A 19,705-nucleotide genomic window follows, 5' to 3' on the forward strand; every position below is an offset into this window, starting at 1 on the left:
TATTAGGAACACATTCACCCCCCTATTAGGAACACATTCACGTGGGATGTTTGGTCCTTGAGGCTTCATCTTCTTCTCTTTTTCTGTTTAATGTGCTGTTTACACGTATAAGCAGACAGGCAGGAAATGTCACCAAAGCTGTGGGAAACATCATGTAGACACTATAGAGATACTGATACACACACACACACACACACACACCATGTGTGTCCATCCCTGTATGGTCCTACTTAATGCAGTGAAGCACTTCAAACAACATTTATACCTGGGGCCTATTGCACAAAACTAGGATAAGGGATTAAGCCGGGATATCTTGGTTATCCTGGCTCAATTTATCCGTGATCCAGTTGCACAAAAGCGGGATAGGGGGCAGCAGGATATGTTATGGTATAAGTTACCATGGCGATTTATTCTTTGGAGCTAGCCTGCTCCAGACCAGGCTAAGTTCCAGGATCTATTTAATCTCATCCCTTATCTCAGTCAGCAGTCACCACAAATGGAAACCAATAATTATTCCACTGCCCACTACACATTGTTATCACATATACCTAGACCCATTGTCATTATTTAAACGTTTGTGATCATTAATTAACTTTTACATACTCGCCATTCCCGACCTGTCATGCCACAATGTGACTTCATGGGAGTGCCTAACCATTTCGCACGTGGTGGTGGCGGAACTAGTTGCAATATTCTCCTAAACAGAGGTGTTGCTGTTTGTTGCTGTTGTGAAAAGGCTATCGCTACCTACTTCACACCGTAGAAGAAGCAATGAAGCCGCTAGTTGCCATGGTGAATCAGTGAATCTGTGATCGGTGGCGGGGTCTATTTGAGGGAGCCGTGAGCGCGCACTTATCCAGGATAGGTTTCACCTGGCTTGATGAATCCGTGTCTGCTCATCCTGGCTTGGTCTTTGTGCAACCAATTAAGCCTGTACGCTCTTGTTTTGGATTCATTGAGCGCAGCTCAGTAACTTATCCCGGATGTCTTAATTCTGCTTTTGTGCAACGGACCCCTGAACTACAAATAATGAAAAACAACAGATGAAAATAAACTTGTGTATAATGCAGCTTAATAGCTTAGCTTACTGACAGCACAATGAGGTAAACATATGTTTGTGTGTGTGTGATGTGTATGGCTGTAAATATGTATTCCACTCCAATAAGATAATATATTATAGACGTGCAATGTTAAAAATCACATTCATTGACTTTCCCATACCAGACCAGACCAGTCTGTTTGTCTGCCTTCTTCCCTGGAAACTACAACATGCAACAGATGAGTTGTATTACTTTAAGACACTTTAAGTTCACTTTTTGCAATGCCTTACAATGCATTGTTCAGACAATAAGTATGATCTGTTTCTACATGCACACACAGGAAGCACAATAAAGGCAGCAAAGTGAAAGTCCATTATATAAATGTCCATACAAATTTTGTGAGTTTCACAAACCCGAAATACAATACAGGATTTTTTTGGAATAAACTATCTTTTTTAGATTATTCACAGTAACTGAACCAAAAACACATACATAACAACATTCAACTTCAACTTCAGTGATTACAGATGAGAAATGGCCAAACGAGCCCACACTAGCCATCAGTGCCATGAATAAAATACAAATGAAGATAACACACTTATTAAGATAAATAAAACACACACAGTCTGGAGCTGTTGTCCTTCCCTGTTGCTTTCAAGGACGGGTCTCAGGGCCAGATGTACTAACGCTTTTGCGCCCAGTTCAGGCGTATTTGTTCAGGCGGTATGTACAAAGACTGCTCCTGAAAGCGCACGTCTATTCTGCGCTTAAATACTTCTGCCTTGTAAAAGCAGGTGTTAATCCAAATTGCAGTTCAATGCGTCAATAAGAGAACCTTTCAAAGACAACAGAATCGCTATTTAGAGCACCAGTTTTTGTGGTGAAAGTATTTGTAGCCTACTACCAAAAGCAACCTCAACTTTCGTTGGCCTTTCGAATATCTTACTTTCACTTTCACGTCATTCACTTAAACTTTCCTACTTGCTAGATTTGACCAATCTTCCATAGCCTACGTGCACAAGTAGTTTGAGTAGAACTACTGATCTTCATTATCTCCCTGCTTGTTTACATCTTATCATGTATGGTATTATTTCATGATCGCTAAACGTTTGATTCTTTTTAATGTTGTCATGTATGTATGTAGGCGCTGCCATTCAGTTGTGGACGTTCGTAAATTGCGTTTATGGGCGGAGAAAGGCAGAGAAAGGCGCAGTTTACACTAAGGATTGAATGATTGATAAATACGACGGAAACTTGGGTCTGACAGCGTTCGCAATCTGCGGTGTGTCCATGACGCTGGTAACGCTACGTTAGCAAATGTACGTACATCTGGCCCTCAGTGTGTTAGCTCTTCCAATCAGGACGGGTCTTATTGTGCTAGTTCCTCCAATCAGGACGGGTCTTAGTGTGCTAGCTCCTCCAATCAGGACGGGTCTTAGTGTGCTAGCTCCTCCAATCAGGACGGGTCTTAGTGTGCTACTGTAGCTCCTCCAATCAGGACGGGTCTTAGGGGTCTTAGTGTTCTAGCTCCTCCAATCAGGACGGGTCTCAGTGTGCAAGCTCCTCCAATGAGGACGGGTCTTAGTGTGTCAGCGCAGAAGGCTGCTGTGCGTGTATCGGACATATCCGTTCTCCGCATACATGGACAACTCCTCCGTGCTCCCCACACCGTTGCTTATTTCTATCAAAGAAAAGAAGGAGACACACTTCAGCCATTCACCACCCTATTGCCCTAAACCACCCTATTGCCCTAAACCACCCTATTGACCTAAACCACCCTATTGCCCTAAACCACCCTATTGCCCTAAACCAACACAACACATGACTGTAATGGCAGGTCTTGAGATTTCACCATGTGGGAGAATACTCGCCCCCTTAGGTAACATACGTACTGTACATACGGTTAGGAACAAAAGGATTCACACCCCTAGCAAATATTGATTTAATGTTGATTTTCTCTTGACCAATATGTTTGACTGACTGAAAATGACACTGTCACATGGCTAAAGGTTGTAAGACAATGTGGAGATTTAATCAAACATATAACGATATTTCATCAAAGATATTTCATCTTTTTTTAAAACATTTTTTTAAAAAGGGCATGACTAAAACAAAAGGCTAAATTAAGATCAGGCAGCGTGCCGGTGGCACTGCACCATTAAACCACTCAATAATACAAAACATACAGCCAACCTGCCTCAAAACCTGAATTGCTGTTAAAAAGGTGCGGTCTAGAATCATTGTGGAGACATGGAGAGGCTTGGTAGGTATTACAAGAACCCTTTTGAGAGCTGTGAATGCAAATAAAGATGTTTTCATTGATAATTAAAAAAGGGTATGAATAATTTTGGACATGCCATTTTTCATAAAAATGTAAAAAAAGATGAAAACGCTCCATGTTTTTCCATGTTTTTCCATGTTTTTCCCACATTGTCTTACAACCTTTTGGCATGTGTCAACATATGAGTCAAGAGAAAATCAAAATTAAATCAAGATTCGCCAGGTATGAATAATTTTATACCTCACTGTATAATGGGATCAGCCCCATACTGCTCAGGGACTGTGCGGATGAACTCAGTGGGGTCTTTCTGCACATCTTTAACACCAGCCTCAGTCTGGGGAGAGTCCCAGTCCTGTGGAAAACTTCCTGTGTGGTCCCTGTTCCAAAGATAGCCCACCCCAGAGAGCCCAATCACTTCAGGCCAGTGGCTCTGACATCACACCTTATGAAGAGCATGGAGAGGATTGTCCTGAACTACCTCCGTTGCCTGGTGGGCAGTGAGCTGGACCCCCTCCAGTTCGCATATCGACCAGGGGTCGGTGTGGAGGATGAAATAGTCTTCCTCCTCCACCGCTCTCTCTATCTCACCTGGAGGGTACTGGGGGCTGTTAGAGTCGTGTGCATTCAACACAACACAAGCTGCACTGCTGAGGGGGAGGATAGAAGGAGCTGGAGTCCACTGTCATCTTGCTGCTTGGGTCATCAACTACCTCACCAACAGACCACAGTACGTGAGGCTACGTGACTGTGAGTCAGATGTGGTGGTCTGTAGCACGGGGGCCCCACAAGGCACAGTGCTCTCCCCCTTTCTCTTTTCTTATACGACACAGATAGCTGCTATCTCCAGAAATGTTCTGATGACACAGCTATTGTTGCTGTGTTAAGAAGGGGAATGATCTGGAGTATAAGGGGGTCATCACCAGTTTTGTTGAATGGTGTGGAAAGAACCATCTGCAGATAAACACCAGTAAGACAAAGGAGATGGTGATTGACTTCAGCCGTAAGGCATTATCAGTTGCACCAGTGAACATCCAGGGAATAGACATTGAGTTGGTATCAGTCTACAAATACCTGGGTGTTCACCTTAACAATAAACTAGACTGGTCCCAAAACACAGATGCCCTGTACAATTCCTCTCATCCGCTCCATGGGACAGTGGCTGTGCAAAGCAGTTCTTTTAGTAACAGACTACTTCACCCATCATGTAAGAAGGAGCGCTTTCACAGGTCTTTTATTCCATCTGCCATCAGAATGTATAACACCACTGTTATGAAAATGTGTAATGTTAATGTAGTGTCTGAACTTCATTATTAATATGTGCATTTTCCACTGTACATGTGATGTGACATATATATTGGTTCACTCTGCCTCAAAGTATTGGTGAAACCCTAAGGCGTGTTGCAATCACTGTGATTTTTTGTTTTTTAGGTGTGCTTGTATGCTGGGCATACTGTATACAACTTTCCTACTCTCTATTTAAATACTACTGGGCTGTTGTGACAAGTACATTTCCCAGCTGTGGGATCAATAAAGTCTTATCTTATCTACTGTACATATGCAGTAGGGATGTTGGGTTGGGTAAAACATGTACATACAGTATGCATTAGGGACGTTGGGTAAAACATGTACATATGCATTAGGGACGTTGGGTAAAATATGCACATATGCATTAGGGACGTTGGGTAAAATATGCACATATGCATTAGGGACGTTGGGTAAAATACTTACATATGCATTAGGGACGTTGGGTAAAATACTGTATGTACATATGCATTAAGGACGTTAGGTAAAAAACATACATATGCATTAGGGAAGTTGGGTAAAATATGCACATATGCAGTAGGGACGCTGGGTAAAATACATATGCAGTAGGGAAGTTGGGTAAAATACATATGCAGTAGGGAAGTTGGGTAAAATATGCACATATGCAGTAGGGACGCTGGGTAAAATACTTACATATGCATTAGGGATGTTGGGTAAAATATGCACATATGCAGTAGGGACGTTGGGAAAAAGAGGGCTGAATAAAAATAGCATGTCCACAATGTGTTCATGGCCTCTGGGCACCGAGCCTGCTCAGAAGAACACGCATACATGGCCTCTGCTGCTCAGAAGAACACGCATACATGGCCTCTGCTGCTCAGAAGAACACGCGTACATGGCCTCTGCTGCTCAGAGGAACACGCATACATTAGGGGTGTAAAGATTAACCGATACGTATCGGTATCCGTTTTTAACGTGTAAGATACGGCTACATCGATACGTGAAGCCCCGTATCGGAAAAAACTGAAATGAACCGGTCGTTATATCGATTTACTTGTTACGAATCGTTGCACAACCTTTTCTGCTCGCTCAGACTCATTTACGTTCCAAGCAGCGCGTTCATCCCACTTCCGGTTTTGAAACTATATGTGGCACGGAATTGTGGGTAATGCAGTTCGTTTTTGGTTACATTCATTGGCCAAAGTTGTCAAATGACCTCATTACCCATACATCTATTGCAACTTAACAATGTGACAATTTGCACTCGGTCGGCTTTTGTTTTTCGAAATCCAGCGCGAAATTAAGCACTTTAAGCATTCCTAAACAGCAACGATAGTCTGTGGAGGAGCCTTACCTTTGATGAAGGGATTTCCTTAATGTTAAATAATAATTTGGCCTTTGCTGCTAAAACGATGCATAAATTATTAGCCAATGATTTTTTTCATATTCACTCAGACTTTTACGGCATTTTAGGTTTCGGCATTAGGTCTACTGTTGGAACAAAATAAGCCCAGATAGTTCATTGATTTGTAGGCCTATTTTATTCTTGTAGGGTAGGCTAGGCCTATATGAGAAAAGGCCAAGAGTGTCTTAAGCACTGTTTTATTTTATTTCGGTATTGTCTTACCTCAACAAGGCTACAGCTCCATGAAAACAATCAGATATAACTCTATAAAATCTGTAAAGTCTATAAAAATGTATTTTTATGTTGTATTTCGCTGCTGTGCTTGACTGAAATGTAGACTATTCTTTTTTCATTTCAATACAGTATATGAAACAAACCTCAGTTTAGATAATCATATTCACACATTTTGTTGCCTAATTGACAACCATGACCATGATAATTGATAATATAAAATGAATGTGCACCTTGAGCAAATTATAAAAAATCTTTCAGAATGCTTTCCATTCTTGAACTGCATCGAAATGCATCGAATCGCATCGCATCGAATCGTACTGAATCGTTTTTTATAAACATGTATCTTTTCTTATATCGAATCGTGCCCATGTATCTAGATGCGAATCGTATCGTCTTTTACATGAGAGATTCACACCCCTAGCATACATGGCCTCTGCTGCTCAGAAGAACACGCATACATGGCCTCTGCTGCTCAGAGGAACACGCATACATGGCCTCTGCTGCTCAGAGGAACACGCGTACGTGGCCTCTGCTTCTCAGAAGAACACGCTGACAGGAAGTGAAACCATCTAGCACTGACAGAAGCCACTGACCGCGTATCTAAGAGAACCATAGAACATCTAAAGGAACCACATGATCACATGATATTTACAGGAACCTATGTGCATTTACAGTAACCAGAGACCATCAACTAAAGGAACCATGGAGTATCTAAAGAAGGAACCATAAGACTCAGACATCTAAAGGAGACCATCTACTTAAGGAACCACAGAGTTCCTAAAGAAGGAACCACAGGACTCAGACATCTAAAGGAGACCATCTACTTAAGGAACCACAGAGTACCTAAAGAAAGAACCACAGGACTCAGACATCTAAAGGAGACCATCTACTTAAGGAAACACAGAGTATCTAAAGAAGGAACCACAGGACTCAGGAACCACAGAGTACCAAAAGAAGGAACCACAGGACTCAGGAACCACAGAGTATCTAAAGAAGGAACCACATGACTCAGACATCTTGAGGAGACCATCTACTTAAGGAACCACAGAGTACCTAAAGAAGGAACCACAGGACTCAGACATCTAAAGGAGACCATCTACTTAAGGAACCACAGAGTACCTAAAGAAGGAACCACAGGACTCAGACATCTAAAGGAGGCCATCTACTTAAGGAACCACAGAGTATCTAAAGAAGGAACCACAGGACTCAGGAACCACAGAGTATCTAAAGAAGGAACCACAGGACTCAGACATCTAAAGGAGACCATCTACTTAAGGAACCACAGAGTATCTAAAAAAGGAACCACAGGACTCAGACATCTAAAGGAGACCATCTACTTAAGGAACCATAGAGTACCTAAAGAAGGAACCACAGGACTCAAACATCTAAAGGAGACCATCTACTTAAGGAACCACAGAGTATCTAAAGAAGGAACCACAGGACTCAGGAACCACAGAGTACCTAAAGAAGGAACCACAGGACTCAGGAACCACAGAGTATCTAAAGAAGGAACCACATGACTCAGACATCTTGAGGAGACCATCTACTTAAGGAACCACAGAGTACCTAAAGAAGGAACCACAGGACTCAGACGTCTAAAGGAGACCATCTACTTAAGGAACCACAGAGTATCTAAAGAAGGAACCACAGGACTCAGAAACCACAGAGTACCTAAAGAAGGAACCACAGGACTCAGACATCTAAAGGAGACCATCTACTTAAGGAACCACAGAGTACCTAAAGAAGGAATCACAGGACTCAGACATCTAAAGGAGACCATCTACTTAAGGAACCACAGAGTATCTAAAGAAGGAACCACAGGACTCAGGAACCACAGAGTATCTAAAGAAGGAACCACAGGACTCAGACATCTAAAGGAGACCATCTCCTTAAGGAACCACAGAATACCTAAAGAAGGAACCACAGGACTCAGACATCTAAAGGAGACCATCTACTTAAGGAACCACAGAGTATCTAAAGAAGGAACCACAGGACTCAGAAACCACAGAGTACCTAAAGAAGGAACCACAGGACTCAGGAACCACAGAGTATCTAAAGAAGGAACCACAGGACTCAGGAACCACAGAGTATCTAAAGAAGGAACCACAGGACTCAGACATCTAAAGGAGACCATCTACTTAAGGAACCACAGAATACCTAAAGAAGGAACCATAGGACTCAGACATCTAAAGGAGACCATCTACTTAACTCATTGAGTGCCAAATGCGTTGAGTGCCAAAAACGTAATATTAAGTTTTTAGCTTTTTTTTTTAAATTACGAAACTAGACACTCTAACACACCTTATATGTGCAGTGTTTCCCATACATTGACTAATCTGTGGCGGGGCGCCACAAAATAAAAATCGGTCGCCACACATAAATATTCTATGTTTAATTTAATTTAAATTAAATATAAGATCAAATCCTTGCATTGCCATTGAGCTGCGCTTTTTACGCACGCAGCCTTGCCTTGCCCCGCCCGCTCTCTCTCGTAGCCCGCTGCCCCTCCTCTGCATGTGCATTTAACAAAATATTCACGATTGTTGAAGGATTGTTGTTGCCACATAGAAGCATTGCATAGAAGACGTCTGGCTAAATTGCTATTAAATCCGCTTAGCATCGTGACCATGCTGCGCAAATTTGTTTAAAACTGCTGCATTGAAGATAACTCTGCTAAGATCTTATCACAACGTAGTAGGCTACATTGAAGAGACTAAACTAAGTTAAGTTATGCAATCAAGCAGTATCTCAAAGCTAACGTTAGAATACTGTTTGGATGTCGAATTTAGCATGCTTAGCCTACTTACAGCTGCTTGTCAATTTCGTTGAAGGGCTCATTTTATTGACTCTGACACTGAATGTTTGCAAAATCCCGATGTAAGTGGAAGCGTTTTCCAAAATTCAAAAGTGCTTGTCCCAAGGAGAAGTACGAACCTTTATTTTAACTATGTAGAAAACGTTATGAGTTGCATCCACACATCAGCAGCCTTTAAACTGTGTTACAATTGCAATTTGCAAGGGTTCCCTCATGAACGTTTAAAGTGACAGGCACTCAATTAGACCTATACACTACACCAAGACGATGCCCCCCCCCCCTCCCCCCCCCGTTGTCCAAGTCAACTACCGCCACAAATTGAATCCAATTCTGTGGGAAACACTGATGTGATTTTGGGAACTCTGTGATGAATGGAAATGAAATATATGACGATCAAAAACTCATGAAAACGCACAATCTGGACATTTTATCTGGACATTTTATTATAACTCGGTTGCCGCTTTGGGTCGAATCAGTGACGCATGCACGTCAGGTCAAAACCAGGCCATTTTCGTGGGTCTATCACTTGGTGGCAGTCTCGCCAGGTCTCGCTGATCACTTCCCGGAAAGTTTACACAAGTAAGTAACAGGCAACACTTCATATTTCATGAAAGACGTTATATCTCCATTTATAGAAAAAAACAGCGATTTTGATGAAAACTAGCCACTGTTTAGCTTGGGATTTCTCAGGAACAGAGGTGTGTAGAAATACACGGTTTGCACCCACCGAGAGCTTGAAGTCTCACCTTTTAATCGAGCCATTGTATGTGTTCATAGCTATAACCAGTGTTGGGGAGTAACAGAATACATGTACCGGCGTTACGTATTCAGAATACAAATTATGAGTAACTGTATTCCGATACAGGTACAAGTTAAATAGTTGGTATTTAGAATACAGTTACATTGTTGAAATCAATGAATTACATGACAATACTTCTCTGTTTCATAAGTTTATTCACTCTCTAAATAAATTAAGGCAACTCCATTTCCCAGAAGCTCCTGAAAGCAATCTATGATTTCCATGTTTAAATCCAAGCCCCGCCGTCTTGCACTAGCCTCAAAACGCAGCCAGCACGCATTATGGACGCGTCATCGGAGACCCTGAAATGACTGTTTGCACAGCAAATTAGGAGTAAAGTAAGTGGAGGTAACTCTGTTCCTCACTGATCGCGGTTCCTGATGTCTGTTCAAAGGATATTTTCCCAAGTATTAATAGCTCAGGCTACTTCGGCCAATCGGTTACACAGTTTGCTAATCAATAAACAGAGCCTAGTTCACGTGTTGATTTAGACCTAGGCCTACAATTAAACCAATCTCTAAAATAGGCACTGCATTCTAAGTTTTTTATTCTAACTTAAAATAGCTTTATGGATTATTTTTTTTTCTAATTAGATCTACATTTACGTTTTAAAATGAATTATATGGTGCAGCCTCTGAAGAATTATTCTTGCGAGTAGGCTAGCATATTTTAACGTGCGGTTTTTGATTGTCATTACGCAATCACGTTCATTTTGAGAGCACTGATATACAGTAGCCTAGATAGTGTTTACATTTACAGGTAATTTGCGTTCCACCTGTCATATGCGCCCCTCACTTGTACTGGATTTGATGCCACCGAAAAATCTCACAGGCACTAATATATTTTCTGGCTACGCCCTTAAAGTAGCCTATTTATTTAGTTTGTTTTAATTAGCCTAGTCGCCTTCTGTACAGTAGTTTTAGTGGTCACCTTGCTATTTTAAAGTTGTATCAGGTAGCTTAGTTGACTTTACATTCTCCTATGTGGGCCTAACACTTCAGCCAGAACAGAAGAACACCAGAATAGGCCTGGGCCCACTTCCCCGAAAGCATCTTAAGCCTAAGAGCGTCGTAAAGTCCCTCTTACGAACGTCTTAAGATTTGCCGACTGTTTCCCGAAACCATCGTAGCTTAAGAGCGTCGTGAAAACACTCGTAGATCTACGAGTGCTCCAGAGTACTCGTTACCGGCTAAGAGCGTCTTAACAGTACTTCTCACTGAGGTCACCAACAGGACATACAGAGGAATTACAACTTAGAATACATAATCCAACTTACGTTCCCATTCTTTATTGTGTTTACCTGTGATGAATCAGATTTTAGCGTGCAAAATAGCCTACATTTAATGGTCATAATAATGTGATGAAAAGCGGACAAAAATGCAATCAAGTTATGAAACGAGACGTTGCCAGAATAGTTTGACATTATCTTTGCTAAGTGAATATTTTATTAGGCCTATGAGGTAAAAAGCAGAGAAAGCAACATGTGGTTTAGTCTGTAGCCTACTGCATCAAAATCTAAGCCTACACATTTCCTCTCTTTCTTACTCGACTTCTTTCTTATCTTCAAACGTGTTCTTAAGTGACACCGCGAAAAATTATTGCATGGTGCAACAATCTAATCTTAAAATAATTACAATTATTTATGTCTCTGTGTGGTATATAACCTACTTGGGATGCTTACATGCAGATGTCAAAGTGTTTCTATTTTCGTATTGATGTGAATGAATGTGTAGATCCGAAGTTTAAATGGTAGGCCTATAGCTGTGACGTGCAGTCACCTGACATCACCGTCAAATCAGAGGATATTTCAGAACTATTAACATGGACAGCTCCCCTTAAGAACATCTTAACCCTTAGAACCCTAAGCTGTTTTTTAGGGCATTTTCACTACCTTTATTCATAAGGATTTATTCTGGTCATTGTAAGTGCCACACACATATATTATATATTGTTTTTTTCAGGAGAGTCTAGGCTATTCAGATCTGCCATCATTTCATGTATTAATACTAGCATTGATTTTATTTTGATTTTTAAAGAATTAAAATATAAAAAGTGTATTATAAAAATTCTTATATTTCGACATGTATCTCACCACAGCAAGCTCACAGCTCTACATGCATTTCATGTGTGTGTAGGGCAGACTGTCCTGAATCAGGCAATATCATTGCCATGTTGGAGGGATACTCTGGGGCTGAGCAATTTACAGAAATATTTGCTGTGTGATTTACGGAAATAAATGCCATTTTTTATTTAGTGATGAAAAATGACCTTTCTGCGCTCCATATTTGTGACACGAACTGATCTGACCTGACTTGACCCGAGGTTGCATGTTAGCCTGCGTGCCTGTGTGTATGCAGTCATAATAATTCTCAACTTTTTACTGCATTGCCATGAACAAAGTAAAGGCAAAAAAGGTGTTTATTTGTTGAACAAATTGGAATGCAATGTGAGCCTTGAATTGGATGCCATGCAGGAATTTGCTAGGATCTCAAAACCGGAATATGAACATGCTTTGCCATAGAGAAACACATGATAGCATTGGATAATAAACATGCTTTGCCACAAGAACAGACAAAAACGTGGGGTAAGTCCAGCTATATGAAGTTATTATATTGCTGTCACTTCGTCTGTTTTATAACCCAGAAGGATGTACTTGGTATCAAATGATAGCCCTGAGTCTCCTCTTTCATCTGACATGCGTGGCATATCTATGCGATCACGGGTCCGCGAGTAATTCAAACGAGAGTAATGAGTGTGCAGCGTTGGTTTGTGTACATGACGTTATTATTTTGCAGTCACTTCGTCTGATTTTATAAGCCAGAAGGATCGATAAACATGGTACCAATGGATAGCCCTGTGCCCCCTCTTTCATCTGATATGCTTGCCATATCGATGCGATCACGGGTTCGCGAGTAATTCAAACTAGAGTAATGTGTGTGCAGGTGAATGCAGAGAAGTATAGACTGTAAATATGATGCAATTTGATTTCATTTCATGATTTTTTTTAATTTTCATACTTGATCGTACAGACAAGTGTGTAGTCTCGTTGGAAAGCCCCACTTCTGCTCTGTCGTGCAATAAAGGTTTCATCTCGCTGCGATGAACCGTTCCGGAGCAATGTAACAGAGAAGAAAGGGTGTGTTTTTGACGCACTTTGCGTCAATCGGGTTCTAAGGGTTAAGAGCAGTGCACACATGTTCACGCTACGAGCATGTTCGGGAAACAGTCAGAAAAACCAAACGAACGATCGTAAGATGAATCGTAGAAAACCCTCTTAAGAGCGTGTCTCCGTCGTTATCGGGGAAGTGGGCCCTGTTTAGTAGGCCTAAGCAGGATTTGATGGCCGCATTCCTACACTTATAAAATCCAATTCAATGTGGAAGTAATCTCAGTATTCAGAATACGTTACTCAGATTGAGTAACGTAACGGAATACGTTACAGATTACATTTTTGGGCATGTATTCTGTATTCAGTAACGGAATACGTTTTGAAAGTAACCCTCCCAACACTGGCTATAACACAGAATATGCTGTGGCTGTACAAAAATCATCAACAATTGTCTAGATTGCTGGCACTCTAGGACAAAGCTCCCGAAAACAGCTTGGCATTCAATGAGTTAAGGAACCACAGAGTATCTAAAGAAGGAACCACAGGACTCAGGAACCACAGAGTATCTAAAGAAGGAACCACAGGACTCAGGAACACCAGAGTACCTAAAGGAGGAACCCTAGAGGTTGGACTGGGCCTCACCGGAGAAGATGAGCTTCTCCTTCATGATGTTGACGTCTCGGCTGGGTCTTCGCACCACAGCACTTAGCATGATCTGCTCAGGGTTGTAGCTCTGCATCCCACTCATCTTCCACCTGGAGTAGAAACACACACACATACCAAACAGCACGGTCAAACACACCAGACAGCACAGTCAATCTCCACTCATACCTGGAGTGGACACACACACACACACACACACTCATACCTGGAGTGGACACACACACACACACACAAACACACACACTCATACCTGGAGTAGACACACACACACCAGAGTCCGTCTCAGAACCCTGTTGCATCTGGGTACTGTGTGCACAACTCTCATCCAAATCATAAATGTTTTTCTTTTCTTTAAAAACTCACACATCCAAATCATAAATGTTTTTCTTTTCTTTAAAAACTAACACATTCAAAAGACAACACATAACTTCACATAAAATATTTTAAAAATACTATATCGGTGTATATTAAAGGTGCCCTGCCACACAAAACCATTTTTATTTGTATTTTGTTTTAATATGTTAGGTCCATATGTGTTTGTGCTATGTCGTGAATGTGAAAATTAACAGCTACCTCCTCTGTCAGCTCTAGCCACTGCCAATTGCAAAAGCTCTTCAGATTGACGTGGAATTGATTGAGCTCATTACTATTCATGAGCTTGCAGTTGAGACCGTGCCCACAGAATTCGTCTAGCTCTGTGACAGTTTTCGTATGCAAGGACGGCTGAATGTCTGAAAGAGCCTTGTGCGCTATATATGCACGAATAAAACTTCAACAATGCATTTTGCCCAAGAACCCAGACGTGAGGATCAAATGGTTTCAGTTTATTTTTTGGAACAATGCCACAGGCTTTGCAAAAAGGTTGCTGTTGAAGCCTGGAGCAGTAGGCTAACATCCTGGCAGTCTACGACCAGTGCCCAGTCCGTAAGTAAAACATTATTGTCAACTCAAGGAAGTGCTATGTTATACAGGTTTAATGCAGTCGCTAGCCTAGCAGGTTTTATGCCCATTTGGACAATGCTAGCACTCGCTAGCCAAGCTAAGTTCATGCCATGAAGCTAAAATTAGTTGATAACAGCTGTCATGTTATGGACAAAACCGACTAGCTGTTAGCCAATCAGAGTCAAGCAGATTAGCTCGATGAATATTAATGAGAACTGGCGCAAATCGAGCTGAGTCTTCTTGCAGGCTTTCTATACCATGCTAGAATGGCTTGAAACAAGGTAACCAAGGCATGTCTTCCACAAAAAATCCATCCATGGTCCATGGTAGAACTTCAGACATTACCACAAAGTAATGAAATATGTTTAAAAACAAGTAAACAGAACAGACATTAGGCACTGACACGAGACAAACAAGAGTGATAAAACACACACACACACACACACACACACACACACACACACACACACACACACACCCCTCTTCACCAATTACTGGTCACCACAGCAAAGAATCACCACAGTCACCACAGCCAAAGAACAATCCCAACCCTGACACAGTGAGACACTGAAGCACACACACACACACACACACATACACACACACACACACACACACACACGCCTCTTCACCAGTCCATTACCTGATCATGTGATAGCTGAGAGATGGCAGCACGCAGCAGATGAGGAAAAGAGGCATGCAGAAGAGAAGGGGCACGCAGCAGAGGAAGAGGAGAGAAGAGAGGGAAGAGAGAGAAGAGGAGGAGGAGAGAGAAGAGGAGGAGGAGAGAAGAGAGGGAAGAGAGAGAAGGAGGAGGAGAGAGAAGAGGAGGAGGAGAAGAGAGGGAAGAGAGAGAAGAGGAGAGATAGAAAAGGAGGAGGAGAGAGAAGAGGAGGAGGAGAAGAGAGGGAAGAGAGAGAAGAGGAGAAATGGAAAAGGAGGAGGAGAGAGAAGAGGAGGAGGAGAAGAGAGGGAAGAGAGAGAAGAGGAGAGATGGAAAAAGGGGAGGAGAGAGAAGAGGAGGAGGAGAAGAGAGGGAAGAGAGAGAAGAGGAGAGATGGAAAAGGAGGAGGAGAAGAGAGGAGGAGGAGGAGAAGAGAGGGAAGAGAGAGAAGAGGAGAGATGGAAAAAGGGGAGGAGAGAGAAGAGGAGGAGGAGAAGAGAGGGAAGAGAGAGAAGAGGAGAAATGGAAAAGGAGGAGGAGAAGAGAGGAGGAGGAGTAGAAGAGAGGGAAGCAAAGGAAGGAGAGAGGAAACAGGAAGAGTGAGAGCAAATTGTTTATAATGGTGATAGCATAGAGGTGTTTATAATGGTGTTTATAATGGTGATAGCATAGATGTGTTAATAATGGTGTTTATAATGGTGATAGCATAGATGTGTTAATAATGGTGTTTATAATGGTGATAGCATAGAGGTGTTAATAATGGTGTTTATAATGGTGATAGCATAGAGGTGTTTATAATGGTGATAGCATAGATGTGTTAATAATGGTGTTTATAATGGTGATAGCATAGAGGTGATTATAATGGTGATAGCATAGAGGTGTTTATAATGGTGTTTATAATGGTGATAGCATAGATGTGTTAATAATGGTGTTTATAATGGTGATAGCATAGAGGTGTTTATAATGGTGATAGCATAGATGTGTTAATAATGGTGTTTATAATGGTGATAGCATAGAGGTGATTATAATGGTGATAGCATAGAGGTGTTTATAATGGTGTTTATAATGGTGATAGCATAGAGGTGTTTATAATGGTGTTTATAATGTTGATAGCATAGAGGTGTTTATAATGGTGTTTATAATGGTGATAGCATAGAGGTGTTAATAATGGTGATAGCATAGAGGAGATTGTAATGGTGTTTATATTGGTGATAGCATAGAGGTGATTATAATGGTGATAGCATAGATGTGATTGTAATGGTCGACAGATAAAGAAGATGAAGCATTGGTAGCATCTACTGAGCTCACTACTCTAAAATGGCAAATGCATGGGCTATGGTCACGTCATAGACGCCAACACTTACTTTTGATGTACACATATTGCAACAACAGCAGCAAAGGAGACCAGAACAGATGCAATCCAGATCAGGTAGTACACATCAGGGCTCTGGGGAAACAGAGGAAGAGATGCTAGGCATTACCACACCACTAGGTGTCACTGTAGCCCTTAAGTAAAAGCACACCAACAGGTACACTCATCTTAGTACATACCAAACAAACTGTGGTAGAGAACACCAATGAAAGTAACATGCAAGACCTGTATTAACATTTCAACACTGATGCTCTACACACGTGTATGTGAAGTACATGGAGTGGACCCTAACAGCAGCCATATTGAGTGAGGCACGTCTTACCAGCAGCCATATTGGTTGAGGCACGTCTTTGAGAATGTTGGGGGCCTCTGAGGAAACCGATGTCACACCGCTGCACCACATCACAGAGTAAAGCCAGGGCTCGTTCACCGTGTGCGCGTTCACACTCACGTTACCGCTGGAGTACTGCCTGTCAATCAAACACACACACACACACAGACAGTATGTCACCTTCAAGGAGGTGAAACCAGTACTTCTAAGCAAATGTTTAGTGAGTTTAGTGAATAGTTTAGTCAAAATTGGAGGTTAAATCATCAAAACTCTCCCGGCGAATCAAAAACAAAATCAGTGGTTAATTTAATTATTTGATATAGTTTATTATCAGGGTCAGTGGTTAATTTCACTAATCTATATAATTTATGAACACGATCAGTGGTTAATTTAATTAATCTATATAGTTTATTAACACGATCAGTGGTTAATTTAATTAATCTATATACTTTATTAACACGATCAGTGGTTAATTAAATAAATGTATATACTTTATTAACACGATCAGTGGTTAATTTAAATTAATCTATATAGTGTATTAACACAATCAGTGGTTAATTGAATTAATTTATATAGTTTATTAACAAGATCAGTGGTTACTTTAATTAATGTAAATACTTTAGTAACATGATCAGTGGTTAATTTAATTAATTTATATTGTGTATTAACACGATCAGTGGTTAATTTAATACATGTATTTACTTTATTAACAAGATCAGTGGTTAATTTAATTGATTTATATAGTGTATTAAAAATGACAGTTAACTTTATATTTTAATAATTTATATAGTACATAGTTTCAATGACAGGGTACTGGATAGCGAGAGGTGGAGTGTGAGGTGAGTGTGTGCACAGCAAATGCCAGAGTGTTATTTTCCCAGAGTATGAGGTTAAAGAGTATAATTTTTTACACTGTGGAGTATATTGAGGATTCTTGTCAGTGTGTTTTATATAGTTTTAGCGGTGTCCATTCTTTTGCCAGTGTTGGTCCAGAGTTTATTTTTACTGCACAAACTCCCAGGGTCTGATTGAGTCTTTAGAGTTCGGATATTACGTCATTACGTCGTCGGACGTCTCTGTCTGGATAAGTGAAGTCGCCTGAGAACAATGGCTGCCTGACTTCGGTGAAAGAAAGGTGAAGTGAAATGCAAGATGTAGTTTGTCTGAAGAGTTTTCTTTGCCCAGCATTTGTAACTTTCTTTTAACGTTCCTGTCGTGCATGTATACACTTAACGTTTGTGCTAAGGATTTACTGGGTTCACGAGGTGGAATTCCCGCGTTAACGATACTAACGTTAGAACTAGCTTAATGGTAAGTTAACTTTAATGTTAGCGCACTAGCAAATTTTAGCACGCTATATCAAATCTGACCAAACTCTTTTTCTGATAAATGTTGGGATTCGCTCGCCATGATTGAATTAATTTGACGTTTGTGCCGTCAAATACTGGTGAATATAAGCGTTGGTCATATTTTACTTTTTTTTAAGAGACTGGGTTAACGAAGCTAGCCTACTGTGAAGTTTCCAGGTTATTTTAACTTAAGGTAGCACGCTAGCATAACGTTAGTTAGCTCACCGTCAATCTTATATCAAAGCCAACAAACTTTTCAGTTAAAAGTAAGCATTCACCCCCACCATCACTAAGTTAATTTGAAGTTCGTGTTGTCAATACAGGTGAATATAACCGCTGGTCAAGTTTTAACTTGCCGTTTGCACGAAGGTTTCTTTTTTAAATGTGTTAACGTCTCCTATTTTTTTTAAAGGGTATCAAGAAAGAAGAGGTGGACTAGATGAAGCTGGATGATGGACTTTTCTAATCAGGATTTCTGGAGCAAGGTAAGGTCCTAAATTATATGAATATCTACAATTAAAATTTGACACCTTTTTCTTTTTTCCTGTCAAAGAATCAGGAATTACAAGAGGTAAAACAATGCAGCAGCCAGTAAATGTAGACGTGTATTAGAACATTTTAAACTATTAAGTGATGTATAAAACATTTGATCACTGTATTATTATTTCAAATGACCTTGTTTTGACTTAACTCTTGTTTTGTCTGTCATGGTGGTGATTGTAGGTGTTGCAGGACTTCCAGCTACTGTTTGGAGAAGATATTTCCTCTCAATTTATAGAATTGGAGAATTTTTCTGAAGCCAGAAATCATTAAAGGATCCAAGAACCTCACCAAGACACCCATGTTGGACTCTTGATTCCCAAACACCACTTTATGATACACTAAAGTCCTTTAGTCCCTCCACTCTGCGGCCATATTGCAACGCATTTTGAGCCCTTATCGGGCATCTATTTCGGGCAGAACTGCGCGTGTGCAAGGCTTCACAACACCGGCCTCGCTCCAGCGGCGAGATCACAACACATGATTGGTACCGTGTATTCACAACACATCACATGATTGGCACAAAGGTGTTGAGATGTGGATACACTACCCCAGAGCACTGTAGACAATCACATGCTAGTCCAGTACGTATACATGTTTTTATATTTTGCCAGAACTTCCTGATGTTTAGAGATGATTATTTAAATCCATTCATGAATTGTAACAATGAGGAACACATGTAATGCCTTTTAGTATATTGCTTTTTATGAATGTCAGCTGTATTGTTTCAAACTAGATTGTGGATTTTATCCAAACATTGTAATGCTTTTTTGACACTGTCTTGACAGGTTTGAAATTAAATATGTTGAACCGTGAGTTGCTGTCTAAATCTATTGGTGTAAAATAATTTCTAAATGAGTTACTATTGTTTTGTAGTCATAGGTGTTAAATGTTATTT

The 19,705-nt window shown here is 40.8% G+C and overlaps 1 protein-coding gene and 1 long non-coding RNA gene across 3 annotated transcripts in view; one reads left to right on the forward strand and one right to left on the reverse strand.

Annotated features, from left to right (window-relative positions):
• Nucleotides 1-19,705, reverse strand: part of gdpd5a (glycerophosphodiester phosphodiesterase domain containing 5a) — a 75,571-nt gene continuing 55,866 nt past the window's right edge. The window contains exons 13-16 of one of the 2 annotated variants that reach the window (XM_076274418.1): nt 16,910-17,057; nt 16,580-16,662; nt 13,589-13,701; nt 1-138 (exon numbers count right to left, since the gene is read on the reverse strand). In XM_076274418.1, the coding sequence (XP_076130533.1) occupies nt 38-138; nt 13,589-13,701; nt 16,580-16,662; nt 16,910-17,057 (445 nt within the window). In that variant the 3' untranslated portion in view covers nt 1-37. Of the gene's footprint in view, nt 139-1,044; nt 2,722-13,588; nt 13,702-16,579; nt 16,663-16,909; nt 17,058-19,705 lie in introns of those variants that run through there. The other variant, XM_076274419.1, reaches the window with a different exon arrangement.
• On the forward strand, nt 17,649-19,506 carry LOC143112173 (uncharacterized). The gene is made up of 3 exons (XR_012984687.1): nt 17,649-18,229; nt 18,680-18,752; nt 18,991-19,506. It is a non-coding gene; the product is annotated as an uncharacterized LOC143112173 (long non-coding RNA).

The sequence above is a fragment of the Alosa pseudoharengus genome, unplaced genomic scaffold, assembly GCF_046254945.1.
Source record: "Alosa pseudoharengus isolate Yale_2024_CS ecotype anadromous, Long Island Sound unplaced genomic scaffold, YU_APseudo_1.1 YU_APseudo_1.1_scf_8, whole genome shotgun sequence".
Classification (NCBI taxonomy): domain Eukaryota; kingdom Metazoa; phylum Chordata; class Actinopteri; order Clupeiformes; family Clupeidae; genus Alosa; species Alosa pseudoharengus.